Source organism: Dreissena polymorpha, chromosome 4, assembly GCF_020536995.1.
Source record: "Dreissena polymorpha isolate Duluth1 chromosome 4, UMN_Dpol_1.0, whole genome shotgun sequence".
In the NCBI taxonomy this organism is placed as follows: Eukaryota; Metazoa; Mollusca; class Bivalvia; order Myida; family Dreissenidae; genus Dreissena; species Dreissena polymorpha.
The window spans coordinates 128,006,638-128,026,986 of NC_068358.1; the positions used below are offsets into that span (position 1 = coordinate 128,006,638).

General features: G+C 35.7%; 1 protein-coding gene across 3 annotated transcripts in view; it reads left to right on the forward strand.

The window, feature by feature from the left end:
• LOC127878079 (coiled-coil domain-containing protein 87-like) overlaps positions 1 to 20,349 on the forward strand; it is a 58,235-nt gene that overhangs the window by 33,211 nt on the left and 4,675 nt on the right. Inside the window, exons 21-27 of one of the 3 annotated variants that reach the window (XM_052424493.1) lie at positions 77 to 103; positions 11,358 to 11,543; positions 11,912 to 12,093; positions 14,209 to 14,324; positions 18,339 to 18,456; positions 18,838 to 18,916; positions 19,673 to 19,813. In XM_052424493.1, coding sequence (XP_052280453.1) covers positions 77 to 103; positions 11,358 to 11,543; positions 11,912 to 12,093; positions 14,209 to 14,324; positions 18,339 to 18,456; positions 18,838 to 18,916; positions 19,673 to 19,813 — 849 coding nt within the window. Of the gene's footprint in view, positions 1 to 76; positions 104 to 1,956; positions 1,984 to 11,357; positions 11,544 to 11,911; positions 12,094 to 14,208; positions 14,325 to 18,338; positions 18,457 to 18,837; positions 18,917 to 19,672; positions 19,814 to 20,349 lie in introns of all 3 variants that reach the window. The other 2 variants (XM_052424495.1, XM_052424496.1) reach the window with 2 other exon arrangements.

Consider the following 20,349-nt stretch of genomic DNA (forward strand, 5'->3'; position numbering starts at 1 on the left):
TTTTTAACAAAATTTCCGATTTACATTACTATTGTTCAATATGTAGTACTTAATGTCTTGTTATGATATATGAAAGAACTGGATAGACTGGCCAAAAATAAAGGTAGGTGGACTGATCAGTTAATGAAGGGACTTAGCTAAAGCAGAATAGCCAGAGGTGGGTTAGCTGGGGGGGGGGGGGGGGGCTGATTGGCAGTTTAATTGGCTTTTAACAAATTTACATTGAATTATGCTGACTGGATGATTTAATGTAAATACTTAAGTGGAAACAGCTTAATTAAATCACTGCTCTGCCATTTTCATGTCTGTCTAAATCCCTAGTTTATTTTTGATTGTTTATTGATAGTTTTTGACGAATGTTCTTGTTACACTAATCAATGTTCTTTAACAAATTTGATAAAATGTAAATGCAAAAATCCAAAAAACAAAAAGATTTTTAAGTCTGCTTGTTATGTCATGTACTGTAAGTAATGTGGTCATTGAACCTTCTAATTAAGCTGTTATATGAGAGCTAGTTTAAGAGCATCACTTTTTATGTCTCCTTTCGAAGAAAAGGGGGCATATAGTGATCGGACTGTCCGTCTGTCTGTCTGTCTGTCTGTCCGTCTTTCCATCACACTTTGCGTTTAGGTTTCAAAAAATGCTCATAACTTCTATGTCCCTTGAGATATAACCTTCATATTTGGTATGCATGTGTATATGTACAAGGCCTTTCCATACGCACACAAAATTTTACCCCTGTGACCTTGACCTTGAACTAAAGGTCCGCGTTTAGGTTTCGAAATCTGCCTTTAGTTTTCGAAAAATGCTCATAACTTCTATGTCCCTTGAGATGTAACCTTCATATTTGGTATGCATGTGTATATGGACAAGGCCTTTCCATACGCACACACATTTTTACCCCTGTGACCTTGACCTTGAACTTAGGGTCCGCGTTTAGGTTTCGAAATCTGCGTTTAGGTTTCGAAAAATGCTCATCACTTCTATGTCTCTTGAGATATAACCTTCATATTTGGTATGCATGTGTATATGGACAAGGCCTTTCAAAACGTACATGTACACAAATTTTTACCCCTGTGACCTTGACCTTGAAGATAGGGTCCGCGTTTAGGTTTCGAAATCTGCGTTTAGGTTTTGAAAAATGCTCATAACTTCTATGTCCCTTGAGATATAACCTTCATATTTGGTATGCATGTGTATATGGCCAATGCCTTTCCATACGCACACAAATTTTAACCCCTGTGACCTTGACCTTGAACTTAGGGTCCGCGTTTAGGTTTCAAAATCTGCGTTTAGGTTTCAAAAAAAGCTCATAACTTCTATCAAGCGTTTATAGTTGGCATAAGTCCTCCTATGGTGACAGCTCTTGTTTGTATGAAAATTTATAATTGATACAAATATAATGACATTATCTCTTATATAGAAACATTTTACATACATTCTTCTATCATTTATATGTGAGGATTATAGCAGCATGGTTAATTTATTTATGTGTTTTGTGCATTTTCTTTCAGGTATGTATGCTGTTTGTGTTAATTACTTTGGATAATTTGGAATTCTAAGAAGCTTGAAACTTGTCTAGTTTATTGCAGGACTGTTCTTACTGGATTACTTCATTTTAGCCTCTCTTTAGGAAAATCAGGTTTAATGCATGTACATAAAGTGTCATCCCAGAATATCCATTTTGCTCAGGCTAATCAGGGAGACACTTTCCACATTTATGTAATTTTTTGTTGAAATGAAGTCTCTTCTTTAAGAAAATCCAGTCCAGGTGGAAATTGTTGTTCCTGGTTAGCCTGTGCAGACTGTACAGGCTAATCTGGGATGACACTTGACACACCTGGTTTTCCTAGAGTAGGGCTCCTTTGTAATGACACCTTTGGGCTGTTTGAGTCCATGTTCAGTCCTCTATCTCGGATACCATTACAAGTATTTACTCCTAGTTGATGGTTTCAGGTGGGTTTAGAGGAAACACTGAAGCTGGTACGGCTGTGTGCATGTCTGTCATTTTTGTCCAAGTGTTGTCACATTGTCTTGACATTATATTTATCACATCCCCTGCAGTTTGTTTAAATCAACATCAGACTAAACCTAAAGTTTAAATGATCGTCATGCATTTTTTGTAGTTTCTCAAGCAGTATGAAACCGATTGTGCGTGTTTGCATTTTTGCTGACAGCCTCCATGGGGGAAAAATTGGTGCTCCAATTAAAGACAAGATTTTGTTATTCACTTCTATTATAAGTAAAAAAACAACAAACAGTTACACAATATACTGCATTTTATAATTAGGTACAACTGAAGAGTTTTTAATAAAAAATTATCAGTAGAGAAAAGCATTTATTGAACTGTTTGTGTTTTAAATAAGGAGAAGTCACTAAAAAAGCTTTACTCATCGTCAGTATATATTCTGATATGACTACATTATATAATTAGGTGAACTGGCCAGCGAAATTTTCTTTTGCAAATATGATAATATTTAAAAGAGAGCAATAACAGTGATTTTTTTTTGCTTTAATTTGTTACAGCCTGTGCCATTTGAATTGGGAAAATTAGCGCGATGAACTGTGAAATTGGGGAAAAATAGGGCGATATATCATGAAATTGGGAAAAATTAAGCATTATAAATATGATTATAAGTAACAGAATTGATATTGTTTTTAAGTGCATGTTCAGGGGTTTTCTAGAATAGTAGTCTGGTTGAATAGGAATTATTCAAATCAATAAAAGTTGCAAATTTAGGAATGATTTATGGACAAAAAGGACTAAAGTAAATTTATATATTTTGTAGGATGTTTAAAAAATAAAGTTGAGATCTACAGCTAAGACTTCTTTCTTTCAAAAAAAAATATTTTTTTTTTGAGTGGGGGAAATTGGGCTTCTTTTTGAGAAATTTTGGTAAGATTTTTGGGAAAAAACATGGATTTTTGCGATTGGGAAGCAGCCGAAAATCTGCTGTAATTTTGAGCAAAAAAAATCACTGAATAATGAAGAGCTTACTAGTGACCAGTTTTCTACACTTCATGTTTATATACTCTTCAAATAACGTCTGAGAAAAAACAACATTTTAGTGTATTAACGGTATATATGACATTATGAACTGATAACAGTAAATAAAACAAGGCAAACACATTTGTTCATTGGTTGAATTTCCCTGCAGAATTGGACTAAAAAATCAATGATATGGCTCATTAATTTATTTTTACTACAAAATTGTGGTAGCCTTATTTCCTACAGTCCATGAAAAAGATTAAAATATGACTAAAATATGACGAGGTTGACTTATGAAACACCAAGCACGTACCCTTTGTACTTAATGCCAATAATATAATGTCCTATGTACTAAGAATGATAGTCGGAGATTATTCTGGTGCTGTGTCAAAACAAATGAAAGGCAGACATTTTCATGAATAATTTTAACATGAGTTTTATAGAGAAAGAAAAGCTGTTCAATAAATACTGTAATAATATCTTTATAACTACCACAGATATTCAATTCAAACTTCACATATACCAGGTTAATCAACATTCAACAAGGCCCATAACTCTGACCTGCAATTGAGCAGAATATGCCACTTTTGTACTAAGAAAGTTGAGATTCACTTTTGCATGCAACAAGTCCATATCTCTATGTCTGTTACAGATATTGAAATAAACTTTACATAGATGCTCATAGATGTTCAGGATATTGAAGGGTGTATAACTGACTTTACAGAAACATTTGAAGCAATTATAATAAATATATGTAGCTTAATCTTAAACAGTTACTGTATTAGGTTTTCCATTCTGAATTATGATGCTAATACAACTACACATTAAAACTCATGACTAATACTATTTCTTCATTTTTCTTGACAAGAAAACACAAGCCAACTAGTAAGCTAAGTAAATGAACACTTATTTCACTGTCTCATCCGTTTCCCATCGTGTTTTCTAACGTTTTACGCCACCGATGCAATCAAATTGTTTAATATCGGGGCGACAATGTCTTGTTCTGGGTTTACAGATTTAATGTCAGGATGGTTAGAAGACACCGTATGTAGTCATTATATGACAACAAAGTGTTGTTTTGAGCCGCTTTCGGTTAAGCCGGCATTCAATTGCGCACAGACATATCTTTTTTGACGGATTTACAAGTTACAGGAAATCACGCGACAGAATAGACAATAATATATGAACCCAGTCTACAACTTTTCTGTAATTTAAATTAACGAAAAGCGCCGTTAGGTTAGAGACCAACAAATCACGCCTCGCTGACGCAGACGTATCGGTGCGGCCAGATTTTTTTCGTATATTTGTAAAATGGATATAAATGTCGTAATTGTACGTCCAGTTTATAAAAATTAATCTTCATGAAAAAGGCGTCTTTACGGCTGTACGGCCCTTATCTGGAGCTCTGTAGAAAAGTCAGGTAGCAGATATTGCTTTTAATCTTTAATTATTCCAACTGAATTAATTGGTAAATGCCATTGTTGAAAATCTAGTTTCTTGGCATGGTCACATTTGTTTAAACACTGTACAGATATCCACCTTCAAATACGTCTTTGAGGTCATTATATCAGGTGACTTTTGGAAAATTATCCTATCAAAGTAGAAGAATAGTCAAACACGTTATCTTTGGACAGCTAGTGTTTATCTTTTAAAGACACAATGTTCCCTTTTAGGGTAAAGCTTTGAGCTGTTGTCAGTAATTGATAAAATCTTGATGTTCATGGATGTTGTGTTGTGTGTGATTCCATTTAACTTGTGCTTTAACATGTTCACTGTATGTTTTATGTGTCAATATGTTATTAACTGTAAATTTTGTCCAAAAATTTAATATTAATACTTTCATGTTGTTTGAAATAAAAACAAATCCACAAGATAACATTGACTATTTATAATTATTTTCTCTGGTCATGTTAATATTATACAGATAAATATTTGATCTAACATCATAATATCAGATATGAACGAATTGCGTAATTTTTGTTATCTGCAGAAGAGACATATTATATTGGACATTACATCATTGCAACTCACTTAGTCTATTATCTATGGCATTGAAACATTGTATATAAAACATATTTAGCCATTGTTCATTCCATTTACAGAAGTTGCTATGATGAAGAAGTTTGTACCTATAACTTTTAGCATTCATATCCATCATTTGATAGCTATAAGGGCTGATCAGCCTTTTTGCCGTAATACTGATGATAATTTTTGCCTTTCAATGGATAATTTTGTATACGTGAAATGAAACAAATATTTTTGCTGATTTTCAGGCACCAGTACAAGAGTTGTTTAATCTGGTAAATGTAATGGCGGTGGAGTGCTCAACCTTTGTATCTCTATAAGAAATGTCATGCAAATACAACAGTTTTACACATTCAATCCCTAGTCTAAGTGTCTGTTTAATTGTGTTTGGTAGCTTCTAATGCCTTGTCTCCGGTTGAATGGTTGAAATGTGGTCATTGTTAACCCTTTCAGTGCTGGAACCGAATTTTGAAGGCCTTTGCAAACAGTTTGGATCCTGATGAGACGCCACAGAACGTGGCGTCTCATCAGGATCCAAACTGTTTGCTATTCTGATAGTATTCTTTGAAAAAAAATCGAAGAAAATGCTAATTTTAAAAATTGCAAAGGGTTAAACCCTTTCCTGCTCAGAAGATGGGTGAAAATGACTCTATACAACCACCATAAAACTTGCAGTCTGCTCAGATTTCAGCTGTTTGCTACTTTATATCAGTATCTCAGGTTGGAAATAAAGCCTTTTAAACTTGAATATAGTTAGGAAGATCTTTAATTTAATTTGATTTTCTGAGGGACTAGCAACACGTCAAAGTGGGTGTCTGAGTGGTACAGGGTTTGCCATTGTTTGGCTTTATGTATGGCGTTGATCTAATGTGGTGATTGATGTGATTACATGTGTGTTTCTCTGTTTTATCCTCCGCCAAAGAGGGAAGGATATAGCATTGGACTTGCCTGTCCATCCGTCAGTCCGAAAGATTGTCATTCCGTCCGTCTGTCACAAAACTTTTCATGGTTTAATATGAGAAACTATATAAGATATTAACATGATACTTCATGGGTGAAGAGATATCAAAGAGGAGAAGTACCATGCACACGAGTCATAACCCTACACATTCTTAAATAAGAGTTATTGCCCTCTGTTGTTTCTTTATGTAACTTTTCAGGGCTATATCTCAGATACAATACAAAACTTCAACATGAAACTTCATCGGTGTATTGATATCAATAAGGAGAAGTGCCATGCACAAGAACCATAATTATAAACTTTCTTAAATTAGAATTATTGCCCTTTGTTCTTTTGTATTTATATTCTTTTTAGGGCTATATCTCAGATACCCTACACTATTTTAATATGAAACTGCATGGGTGTATAGATATCAATGAGGAGAACTGTAATGCATAAAAACAATAACCCTACACTTACATATTTTTAGGATGGTACCATAATTATATCAAGGGATTTGCATCCATCCATATACAAACTTTATTTAGCAGGGGATATCAATTTAACAAATTTGCTTGTTTAAATGTCTTTTCAGAAGAAACTAAGTGATCATGATCATGTGAAGTTTGTTTCAGATGGAAAACATCTATGTTGATCCATTAAAATTCAGTGAACTCGGGTTTATCCGGAAACGTCCGTTCAGGAAGAAATTTCCGGATTAACAAATCTTCCGGATTATCAAACCAGTGCCGTTTTGACAAGAGTTAAATACTTACCTTATGAAATACACCTTACGTGTTTGAACATTTACATACTTATTTCGCATCAAGAATGATATTTTCTTGTTACGCAGACATTTATTTAGTTAAAAAAGTCAAATGTTGTTAAACAATATAAATACAAAAACACGTAACCGAATTGTAGTACATGTACACACAATGAGGACTGCGTGTATCTCGTGTGATACTGCCGCAGTGAAAAGACGTTGCCATGGGTGGCACGCGAGCTGTAAGCTGGTAAAGTCACAGAGTTACAAATCAAGGGTGTTGAAGGCAAATGAAAATATAACAGAATACTGCAATACTATTTTAATATCTTTATTTATAATCCGTCTCAGAATGTTGAACTGATTAAAATAGCGACATGTTAAAAATCATAGCGACAAGTTTTTAACAGATTGTTTAAATAATCCTACCACAATTTTTCACGCATAACAAGTTCATTTCGTAAAAAAAAACGTCACTTGTTTGGCGACACTCCTTGATGGATCGGTCTTGAAGAAGAGTCGTCATTCCCGTTCCTATGCATTGTAATCAGCGTCTTAATTGGTCGTGTGTTCAGCTCATTAAAGACATTACAGAAAATCAAACATCAAACCAAGTGTGTCATTTAGGATGCATTGTGTAATGCCGACACCAATTTTAGTTTAAGTTAAGTCGGAGTCGAATCATGTTTAGTCATGCGTATTAGCTATCACTCCTAAACACAGTAATATTTCACGCCTTGGCGATCGCGCTTTTGTTTAAATGACAGGTTGTTCATTAAGCCTAAAACAACAATACTTCACGCCTCGGTGAATGCGCTTTAGTTTATTTGGCGGGGGTCGATTAAGCCTCCATGTTGGGAAGCATCCGGATTAACCAGACATAATTACAGCTAAATACACAGTTCGGTGTCGCGAAATATATGTCCGGATCCGGTATGCGAGATTCCAGACTTTACGAGGGAAAATACTGCATAATAAATCCGTTCCCCTTGACTTTCGTCCGGATCGCTAGTTTTCCGGACTATCGAATTCTGGATAAACGCGGGTTCACTGTATGCATTTGTATTTCAAAACAATACATTACAGTGTTAATATGCATATGTGCTGTCATAATGAAAGCACAAATGTGTATCTTTGAGTCATTACCCTTAAAAAAAAGAAAAGTGCACGATAATTGTAATGATTTCTTTTTGTTATATTTTAGGAAGCTAAATTAAGGTACTAAATATTGTGATGAATGATCAGAAGTAAATTGGCACTTCATCATTGTGAGAATGCTTCACAGTAAATATTGTTGGGCAAACATGTCTACATGTTCTAAGAGAAGTGTTTATGTTGTAAATATCAAACAAACATTTTTAGAAAAGAATAAAATAATATGAGCCATTTTCTGTGAAAAGGGGGTTTAATGCATGTACGGAAAGTGTCGTCCAAAATAAGCCTGTGCAGTCAGCACATTTTAATCAGGGACAAAACTTCTCGCCTTAACTAGATTTTTACTAAGAAAAAACTTTCTTTAAATGAAAAATATCATTCAAGCATAAAGTGTCATCCCTGATTAGCCTGTGCAAACTGCAAAGGCTAATTTGTGACAACACTCTTTGCACACAAATTAAACCTGCTTTTCACAGAGCAAGGCTCATAATGCATGAAAGTGTTAAGTTTTTAGGACAAATCAGACTGAAGTGGTATTATTCCCATTGTGTCTCAAACATATTTTATTGCATTTTTTATTGTCCACTGCTTGATAGTCATGATTTGAAAACAATAATCTTTAAGAATATTTTTTTAGGTGTAGAACAAGTGTTTCATGGTCAAAGAGTAATTTTATATTAATATCCATTTATAACTCTGTTTGTGCATTGAACCATTGATAATTTTTGTGGTTCTATTATGAAAATCTTGATGCTTTGCAAAAATTTACTAGTATCATAGCTTCTTAAGTCCATCTCAAACACAACAAATGCTGTAATGTAGACAAGTGTTTGTAAGTGACAAAAAGTGTCTAACACTAAAATCCAGGTTTTAAGTGTTTCTTAAATGATTGGTGATCAGTCCTTATCTTTTACTGCCTTGTTGTTATGTTATAGATTTTTAAAATTGAATCACAAGCTTGAAATCAATTTTGATTATTTGAAACTTGGAGTAACTAGTATGCTGTCACTGTTGAGTTTTTGGAGCATTAAGTAACCAGCATTCCATCTCAATTGCTGTGTTGGACAATTTAGTAACAAGAGTGCCATCTAAGTTGATGGTATGAAACACTGTAATGCCTAGCATGCAATAAAAGTTGGTGTTTTGAAACATTGAGTAACTAGCATGCAATCAATGTATATTTTTTAGCATTGAGTTACCAGTATGCACTACAAGTTGATTTTTGGAGCATTGAGTATCTTGCTTGCAATCAAAGTTGATGTTTTGAAGCATGGGGTAACAAGCATGCAATCCAAGTTGATGTTTTGGAGCAAAGAGTTTCTTGATTCCAATGAAAGTTTATATTTTGCAGTTTTAGATAACACAATAACAATAACATGTGATGTTTTGAAACATTGTGCAACACCATAAAAGTTATGTTTCAGAGCATTGAGTAACTTCTTCCAATCAAAGTTGATAATTTGCAGTGTTGAGTAACACAATAACGATCACATGTTTTTAAACATTGAGTAAAACCATTAAAATTGATGTTTTGGAGCATTTAGTAACATATTTACAATCCCAGTTAATGCTTGAAAAATTTAATCATCAAAGCATTTAGTACCTTCAGGCCTTGAAAGTTGATGTTTTGAGGCAATAGACTGATGCCGGAAAAGCACAAGTTTAGAAAAACCCACTAATCACCCTGGTACAAACAACGCTGGTCCATTAAATCAACCAATAATCGCTTACTTTAAATAGTAACGGTTGATACAGTGTGTGATTTTGAAAGGATTATAAATTGGTTATGTTTATTTGTACCAGCAGATTAATGGGTTTTTCCAAAAAGTTGCTTTTTCCGGGATACATATATTAGTTAGACAATTACAATCATGTTGTTTCAACCAGGGTTGGAGGATCAATGTTGATATTGTTTAATTGTATGTATTATGTTGTGTGAATTATTTGGTGTACTGACAGCTGTTTTGGTCCTTATATAACATGTTTGCTTGCTGTTGATGTTCAATAAAAGGTTATTTTGTTGTTCAGTTTGAAATGATACCCAATATTGTAAGTATGTGTGCATTCACTCTGTTTATTGCATATGTTTTCTGGTCTAGGAATGACACAGGCTTGTGTGTATGTGTAAATCATTTTATAGTGTTTTGTTCAACCACTTTTTGTTATCCAAATATAATTGTGTTTCAACTGAACAATACTTACTTACAATGTACTTATATATTATCTGATGATTGATTACAATAAGTAGTTCAAGTACATGTCCATTTTTGCTTTCCCTCTTAACTCTCCAAACATTATTCCAAAGTGTTAGACTTTCTGTTGTATTTCCTCTTTTAGGTTAAAAGCCCTTTGTTCCAGCAAAATATGGCTTAAATAAGAACACATATATTAAGTAATATGAACTGTATTTCTTTTGAAAACATACTGTGCACTATATGAGTATTTTCTTCTGTTAATATTCCTTTTTGTATGAGTGTATTGTAGTGTTTTCTATGACAGTGTGTTATTTATGAGGCTTGTAAAATATGGAAATTTCATTGCATTTTAGCAGACAAAATATCTTCAGTAATAAATATTGCCTAATCCTCTGTTTTGACATTACTGAAATGCACAAACTCAGTAACTGCCAGATTGTCACAGAAGAATTGGGGATGATGTGCTGGGATCACACTTCACGCACATGCATCAAGCCCAGTTTTCCCTGAACACGGCTAACTTATTAGATTTTTTATGTTGTATGACGTGTGCATTGATAGAGGAATGTCTTTAGATTAGTAAAGAAATATTGAAATGTGTTTGCTTTTCTCTGTTTTGTTATGTACAAGATTAAATTGCGTTTTCTTGCACATTTGGTGTATGAACTTCCCAGCCATTGCACTATGCCTGGGTTTCATGGCAATGTATATAGCATCTAACTGTATAATTTCACTCTTTGTAATGCGTTTAGAAAAAAACTTAGCACATGTGTTAATTCCATTTTCATCATAAACATTCACATCTTTTGCCCTTCAGATAAAAACACCACAACAAGATCATTCACAGTCATTGGACTTTTAGTTCTGGATTAAAATTTATTACAAATCAACACATTTTTAAACACATTTTGAGTACTTTGCTACCATTATTATGAAAAGAAAACAACTGCAATAACAATAGTGCCATTTATTTATCCACATTGCTTTTGAGCCTTGATCTGGTAAAACTTGGCTTAAGCATTAATGCCTGTTCTGAAGGTTTTTTCTCAAATTAGCCTGTGCAGTTTGCACAGGCTTATCAGGGAAGACACTTTCAGCCGTTAAGAAATTTCTAAACAAAAATTGTATTCTGGATGAAAAGTGTCATCCCTTATGGGCCTGTGTAGACTAATATGGCACTACACTTAAAATACATGCATTTAGCCCCATTTTCCCACATTAAGGCTGATTTAGCAACTTCTTTACCTACACAGTCTGTTTAAGTGCCTTGCTTTCTATTCTCCCCAGACCCCCAACATGGACAAAGTTCACGAGGTATTGCGCAATCCCTCCAAGATGTCCCAGCTGGTGACGGCCACTGAGGAGTTCCCGTCCTACGTGCAGGACAAGGTGGCGCGCACGTACGCCTCGTGGCTCCAGTGGTGGAAGTCCACCATCACCAGCGATGACTATCTAAAGTATCTCTCAACTCAGGTATGTTGTGGCTTAATTCATGTGTGTAAAGTGCTGTTCCAGATTAGCCTGTGCAGACCACATGCACATTTTGACCCATATGTAGTCCCTGAGACAATTAAATTAAAGACCTTTTTTACTATATTCACGTTTAACGAGCTTTAAATTCAACCATAAGATACTTTCAGCAGCTAATAGCATAAAACCTGAACAGCCTGAAAGTTACTCAATTCCTGTGATACCAGACCCAGCAACATATCCTGTGTGGTGATTGTATATGAAATTATTAGTACAGTAATTCTTCCACTAGCCCTTATTCATGTAGGTCAGTCATCTTATGCGTGAAATCCTATTGAAAACTGGGAACATAAAATGTTTCCCTTACACAGGAGACAGACTACATGGGGGCGGTGTTCCACTTCTACGACTCTGGTGATGAAGATGAGGACGAGGAGGATCAGGTTGCGCCGACTGGCCTGCCAGCCACCCTTGGCACCACCACGGTCCACCATGTGACACACAAACCCTCAGCCAGCCGCGCCACTCACTCCAGCAAACAGTCCATACACAAGTAAGTGGCAGTTGGCAAAATATGAGTCTCTTTTTGTTAAAACTGGGCCTACTGCATGTGCCTGGAGTGTCGTCCAAGATTAGCCTGTGAAGTCTGCACAGGCTAATCAAACACGACATATTTCAGCACACACTTTATTTTAGTTTAGAACAGACTTCCATTAAATGGATATTTCCATACAAGTGATAAATGTTATGGCTGATTAGCCTGTGCGGACTGTTAACTTCTTAACTCATCATGCAAATTTAATATAATTTACCACAAATGACCACAATGTATAGAAAGCCTGTAACCCATTGGGCAAATGACAAGATCACACTTAAGGTCAAAAGTCAAACATGTGCATGGTGCAATTTTCTAATATTTACAAACGTTATTATATCCCCACAAACGAAGTTTAGGGGGGTATATAGGAGTGAGCTTATAGTTTTGGTCGGTAGGTCTGTCTGTCGGTCCGTATTAAGTGTCCGCTCTCTAATTCAAGTTGTTTTCATCCGATCTTCACCGAACTTGGTCAGATGTTGTATCTTGATGATGTCTAGGTCAAGTTCGAATATGGGTCATGCCGGGTAAAAAACTAGGTGACGGGGTCACTTAGTGCGTTTTAAACATTCAGCATGGTGTCTGCTCTCTTATTTAAGTAGTTTTCATCCGAGCTTCACCACACTTGGTCAGAAGTTGTATCTAGATGATGTGCAGGTAAAGTTCGAACATGGGCCATGCATGGTCAAAAACTAGGTAACGGGGTCACTTAGTGTGTTTTAAACATTGAGCATGGTGTCCGCTATTTTATGTGAAGACAACATGCAAAATATTCTGTGTCAATGCGGCATGTGGGGGTTTTCGTCACGTCTGTGACAAAGCTCTAGTTGACAATTGGCTCGGTATATTGCCAGAGGCATATAATTTATAATAACAAGCTAATAAAAAAGGTATTTTTTTAAATTTTGGAACAATTTAAGAGTTGACTGTTTCAAAATGTCTATGAATTATCTGTGTAATGTATCACTTAAGTTAAAACTAATTTATAAACACAATGGCTAACTAGTAAGACGTATCATGTAAACCTGAATCTCATATCTACTTTATACGATTATCTAAGCCTAAATGGGAAAAAAATCTTTATCAAAAACTCATGTGCACAAAGTGTCATTGCAGATAAGCCCGTACAGTCCCTATAGGCTAATAAAGGATGACACTTTATCTTATGTTATTTTTTGTTTTAAAGGAAGTCTCTTCTTGAAGAAAATCCAGTTTAGGTGAAAAGTATTCGTCCAGATAAGCCTGTGTGGACTGCAAAGGCTAATCTGGGATGACACTTAACGCACTTGCATTAAGCCCAGTTTTTCCAGGACAAGGTTCATAAACTTGTTTACAGATATTTGTATTTTTGACAAATGTCATTATATGAATTAACAAACAAAACTGTCATATTTATATTAGTTGTAAATAATTTTTCAACAAGGGAAAGACAAAATGAAAAAGGTGCCTTCCCTGGGGCTCCAATTAGGGAATTCTCAAAGCACTAGCCTTCACTCCACCATTTTATGCAGGCAATAGAACTTATGGTGCTTAAACAGGTTCAATCCCTGTTCCAATAAGCATGTGAGTTTGGTTCATGGTTATCATACCGGACATTTTTGATAACTTTTAATATTGATGAAATTTTTACAAACACTTTGATAAGTTTCCCAATTTTGATTGAGGTTTATCCATAAATGAACAAATATTAATTTTGATTATTCCGGAGTTTTAGTTAATTGTTTAAAGATAATGCATACAGTCTTATATTTAATCTTTGAAAAATTGTGTGAAAATTGCCATTTTACTAAAATGTGATTAAGTCTCTTCAATATGAGCTTCATTCTTGAAAAACTGGGCTAAATGCGTGTGCATAAAGTGTCCGCCCATATGAGCCTGTGCAGTGCTCACAGGCTAATCAGTGACTACATTTTGGTATTTATGGATTTGTTTGTTTAAAGGAAGTCCTTTCTTCACAAAAATCATGTCCAGGCAGAAAGTGTCGTCCCTGATTAGCCTGTATGGTCTGCACAGGCTAATCTTGGACGATGCTTTGCACACATGCATTTAGCCCAGTTCTAATTGTATGTTCAGAGAGAAAGAGAAGAAGCTTGAGGAGATGAAGGCAGCCAAGGCTGAGTACCAGGAGGGCTTCTGGAATGTCAACTCTGTTCTCATGGGCGGACTGGGCAGGGAGCCAGTGATTGAAGGTAATGGGAAAATAGGGAACCAGTAAAAATGTCAACTCTGCAGTACTCATGGGTTTGCCAGGCAATGAACCAGTGTTAGAAGGTGGGGGGAAATAGGAAGCCAGTAAAAATTTCAACTCTGTACTCATTGGTGGGCTGGGCAGGGAGCCAGTGCTAGAAGGTGAGTGGAAATAGGGAGCCAGTAAAAATGTCCACTTTGTACATATGGGTGAGCTGGGCAGGCAGCAAGTGCTGGAAGTTGAGGAGAAAAGAGGAACTGGTTAACTGGGAACTACTTAAGTTTTAACATATAGGAAAATTGAAACTCCAGAATCCTTATCAAGAGACAGATTCTTGTTAAGCTCCAATAGTATTTTATTGTTTCCTGTGTTATAAAGTACAGGCTTATGTACTGGAATGATCATGGATGCCTGTCAATCTGTCCATGTATCTGTCCATCTGTCTGTTGACACAAACTTGTTGGCAGGCATTCTACAACACTTTTATTGTACAACTTTCAAACTTGCAGGTATTGTTCCTTATGATATGAAGTTGTGCATGTGCAGTTTTGATTGTCCTGCAATAAAAAATTCAAAAGTTATGTCCATTTTTATCTCGTCTGTTATTGGAGAAAACCCGAGGTATTGTCATAGCCAGCTCGTCATGTCATCCGCGTCGTGCTAAAACCTCGACATTTTGCGCTAAAATCAAAGTGCTTCCACCTACCACATTGAAACTTTATGTGTAGATGCACCTTGATGAGTTCTACATACCACACCCATTTTTTGGTCACTAGGCCAAAGTTCAAGGTCACTGACCTCTAAAAAAAAAATTCTGGCAAGCTTTCATTTATTCAAAACTGCACCCGCAGCCGAGCGTTGGCATCCGTTATGCGGTGCTCTTGTTTTCAACTTAGAATGACTGTAACCTTATAAGTGTTACTATAGACTTTACAAGCAAAATCTTACATCTCTGAAGTATCTAGATGAGTAATCTTGTGCTGTCCCATTAAATGTTATCCGGATATAGTTATAACTTGTTGCGTATGAGATAATTCACTTGAGCCTTGCTCTGGGAAAACAGGGCTTAATGCATGTACAAAGTGTCCTTTAAGACTTGCCTGTGCAGTCTGCCTTGCCTACACTGGATTTTGTTTAGAAGAAGTTCATTAAAAGGAAAATTCAGTAAAAGTGGAAAGTATTGTCCCTGATTAGCCTATGCAGACTGTACTGGCTAATCTGGGATGACACTTAATGCACATGCATGAAGCCCAGTTGTCCAAGAGCAAACCTCATAAGGTTATAACTTTTAACTTCAATATATTTTTAAAAGTAAGAAAAACATGTGTTAACTTTTAAGCTTTAACTCTGTTTTAAACCCTGTGTTGGTAAAAAATGTAAAAAACTTTATGAGTCAATACCAGGACTGTTGAAATCGCTTTAGATTAATATTATGTAATGTATTGCACAGACTAATACTTCAAAATTAAGAAGCCTTAAAATGCTCACTTCTGTTTTTTGTAATGCATTAGCGTTGTGGCATGCAACAACTTATTGATACTTGCTGGATTTTTACTGATGATTATTTGATGTCCTCACATATCACCCAACCTGTTTTTTACCGTGATCTTGTCCAAAAAAAAAAGGACTATTTATCACCAAGTGGGGTAATGTGCATTTGTCAAACACAGATTATTGGGTTTGTATCATTGCATGTATTATAGCCTGATAACAAATTGTACTTGAATAGAAATGGAAGCAGAACAAATAGCAGAAGTTTTGGAACCTGTCCAAGGTATTTTACTTGAATCCAAAAGGGACATAATGGTGACAAGGAATGGAACCCAAGTTATCAAACTTGAAACAGGATTGTTGCTGATATGTGTCTTGACCTGAGAAAACTGGGCTTAATTCATGTGCGTAAAGTGTCATCCCAGATTAGCCTGTGCAGTCCACACAAGCTAATCAGGGACGACACTTTCCGCTTTAATGGTATTTTTAGTTTCAAGGAAGTCCCTCCTTACCGAAAATCAAGTTTAGGTGGAAAGTGTCGTCCCTGATAAGCCTGTGTGGGCTGCTCAGGCTAATCTGGGACGGCACTTTCTGCTCATGCATTAAGCCCTGTTTTCCCAGAGTGAGGCTCTTATTTGTTAACTGCCATTTATATAGCGGCGGTTTTATGTAGATCATCCTTTTTAACAACCACACAACTAATATCTCACATATACCAGTGTTTTGTCAAACCACAAATTGTGACTATACAGGTAGATTAGTTAACAGCATCCTTTATGTAGATGGGTTTGTTTTATTTCATCCTTACAAAAATTTAAGTGGTGCCTTATCCCTTTTTCCAGTTATATTTCTATTCCACATGTGCAGGTACAACTATACTAATTAATTACATTTTGTGTTTCTATTAATGCGTATGGTTGCTTTCTGGGATTATCCTAATGGATTTTTATGCCCCCCCGATCAAATGATCAGGGGTATATTGTTTTTGGCCTGTCTGTCTGTCATTCTCTGTCATTCTGTCCCAAAACTTTTACCTTGGTCATAACTTTTGCATTATTGAAGATAGCAACTTGATATCTGGCATGCATGTGTATCTCATGGAGCTGCACATTTTGAGTGGTGAAAGGTCAAGGTCAAGTTCATCCTTCAAGGTCAAAGTTCAAATATATGGCTTGAAAGCAGGGCATTTGGGGGCTTTGTGTTTCTGACGAACACATCTCTTGTTTTATAAAAAGTTATTTTTTAGATTAATTATGTTGGATTTCTTGCAAAGTAACTAAGTTTGACAATATCTTTATCTGCGGTTAGTGTAACAGTGAGCTTCTGTGGGGTAGAAGGTAACTTTTTTAGTGCCTTCTGTCAACTTTGATTTTTTTTAATGTATAAGATTTATTTTTCTTGATATCAGTGTTCAAAGAATTTAACAATTCTACTTTTCAAACCTTTTGTTTTGCGATTGTTTTTCACTATATCTTTAAGAAATAAAACACATCTGGCTGGTATTTACAAAATATCAATGATCAATAGACATATTATGCAATATGCAAGACGTAGTCTTTTTTATCACATGCTATACCCTGTTTCTCATGTAATACAACCATTACATATTTTTTTATATTACACATGTGTAATACAATATTTTTAAGCATTTTCATTGGCTTAGTTTTCGTTTATTGACCAATCGCATTTTGTTATTTTGCTGAAATGACGTTGCAACGTCAAATGACGTCACAAAATGTAAACAACATTTGGAATTTATCAGTATGTTTGCGTAAATATTTATTTAATTTGCTCATTTAAAAGCATGTGATAAAAAAGATCTGACACTCGTCATATCATACCATATTTTATTAAACTCGTCCAGGAAATTCGTTAGTAAGCTCGCCAAAGCTCGCTTACTGACAAAATTCCTAAACTCGTTTGATAAAATATGGTATGATATGACAACTCGTGCCATATCTTATATAAAGATAATGCTACATTTAGTATGTATTAAAATAAGCCTGTCTAAACTGTAACTTCATCCCACTGTTTACACTACACAGGCTTTGTCTTAACTGTGTGCAATTTTAAGAAAAATTGTATTAAAACTTAAACACATCAGCTGGAGAAAACCATTTAATATGTTGAATCAATTAATGTTCGTCTTGGCATGTGTGAACAAGGGTTGCATGAAGAAACATGATATATTTCAGCCTCCCTCTGGGAGAATGGAGCTCCATGCATGTGGGGAGAATGGAGCTCCATGCATGTGTTTAAAGTGTCGTCCTAGATTAGTGATGACAATAGCGAATTAGAGATGAAACTTTCCGCTTACAAAGTACTTTTGCTAAGAATAAACTTCCTTTAAAAAAAAAATACCATGTTCTGGGACAACACTTTACGTGCATGCATTAAACCATGTCCACCCAGAGCAAGGCTCATATATAATCAGAGTTTTAAAGCTGAAGAAAATACTGGAAATTTCAAATAAATTAATATAAATATGGTCAACATGTGTGGAAACATCTGCATCTCTTCACAGAGGAGGATGAGGATAGTTCCAGCAAGGCGCCCAAGTCTGCTGACACTCAGCGCTCAGCCAAGACCCTGAAGGAACGGGCAGCAGCAAGGCAGTCTGCTAAAATGGAGAAGTCTCGGCAGTAAGTTACCTCAAGAATGTGAGTTTTGTTAGTTGTCACCATAGAGGACAATTGGGATTTCCTCTGGGTACTCTGACCCCCCCCCCCCCTCCCACAGCACAAGGCCATTCCAAACATAAATATCTGTCAGTAAATACTACCTACCTAGTAACTAGAAATGGTTACTGTGATACTTGATTATTCATCCCGACTTTCATTTTCTGTCCATAAAGTTAATAAGTTAATACTCTAAGGAAAAACCTTTTTGATGTGACCATCTTGTGTTTACAAAAATATGCTGTCATGGCTATGTGTGGCAAAGGTATAATTTTATTATTTTTTTTTTTATATACGTACAATTTTCAATTTGAAAGTGGCTAAGTTATGGTCTGTTTCTTAAAGGGACATCACAGTGTCACGTGCCTCTAAGGTGACCACATTGACGACCATCAGCAAGATAGAAACAGACAGATCTTCAGTGGTAAGTTACAAATAATACCTATGGTTGAGATAATTAAGACCTAGTTTTTGGAAATCTGGTCTAAACCCTTTCCCAATCAGAAGCAAAGTGACAATGGTTATGTGCAAACAGCATAAAGCCAAAACAGCCTGCAAGCAACTCACAGTCTGCTTAGGTTTTATGCTTTTTGCTGCTCATCTAAGGGTTGGAAATGAAGCCTTAAGAACTTGAATCTAGTGAGAAAGGTCTCTATTTAGATTAAACTTTCTAAGGGACTACAAATGCGTCAAAATACATATCTAAGTGGTAATGAGTTAAAGCATATATGTAAAGTGTTGTCCAAGGTTAGCCTGTGCAGTCTTATTTTTACCTTCACGTTTATCTAATTTTTAACTTAAAATAATTCAGCAAGTCCAAATTGTTTTGTTTAACCTAAATAAAGAGTTCTGCTTAACATCAGTACAGCATGATACAAACCTTTGATACTTAAATGGATTTCATCTATGAACATTCTCACCACTATCACATTACCAGACCTTATTTTGACCTTGAAATTGACTTTCATTTGGATGATTAAATGGTATTTATTGTTTAAAAGAAGTTCCTTCTATATGAAAATCCAGTTAAGACTGAGTCGTCCCTTATACACCTGTGTGGACTGAAGAGGCTAATCTAGGATGAAACTATGCACATGCATTAAGCCCCATTGTCCCAGAGTGAGGCTCAATCAATGGTACTTTCTGACCCGTTGATGCATGGTTACCACGGTGATTTCAGCAGAGTGAGGCCGGTGAAGCCCCGTTGACCCCCCAGGACCGATTGGAGCAGGTCTGGAACAACCTTGAGATGCCAGACAGCCTCAAGCTTGATATGGCCATCAAATACAGCTGCAACGAGTTCTTCAGTAAACTTGCAGAGGTAAGAACGACTGACACTGTCTTCCATGCTAACACTTGCTTTTCTGAGCTTGCAGTTATAATGTCCTCCATGGAAGATGATGGTGTACTCAGGCTGGCTTATGTCAGTCGATCTATTTGTTGTTTGGTATATTTGTTTGTAGAAGTTATTTGGGTTTCCTGTTTCTCTGCCCCACATTTTTTATCTGATATTAACCAAACTTTATATGTTTAAGGGCGTAATTTGGTATACAAATTATTAATTGTTTCACTGGAGGGGACTTATGGTTTTTGCTCTGTGAGTCTGTCTGTCACACTTTTCTGGATCCTGCGATAACTTCAAAAGTTCTTCATATTTTTTCATGAAACTTGAAACATGGATAGATGGCAATATGGACATTATGCACGTCATTTCATTTTGTTTCTAGGTTAAAAATTCTGGTTGCTATGGCAACAAATAGACAAGAAATACTGCTGAAAATGGTAGTTTTCTGGATCCTGCGAACTTTAAAAGTTCTTCATATTTTTTCATGAAATATGGATAGATGGCAATATGGA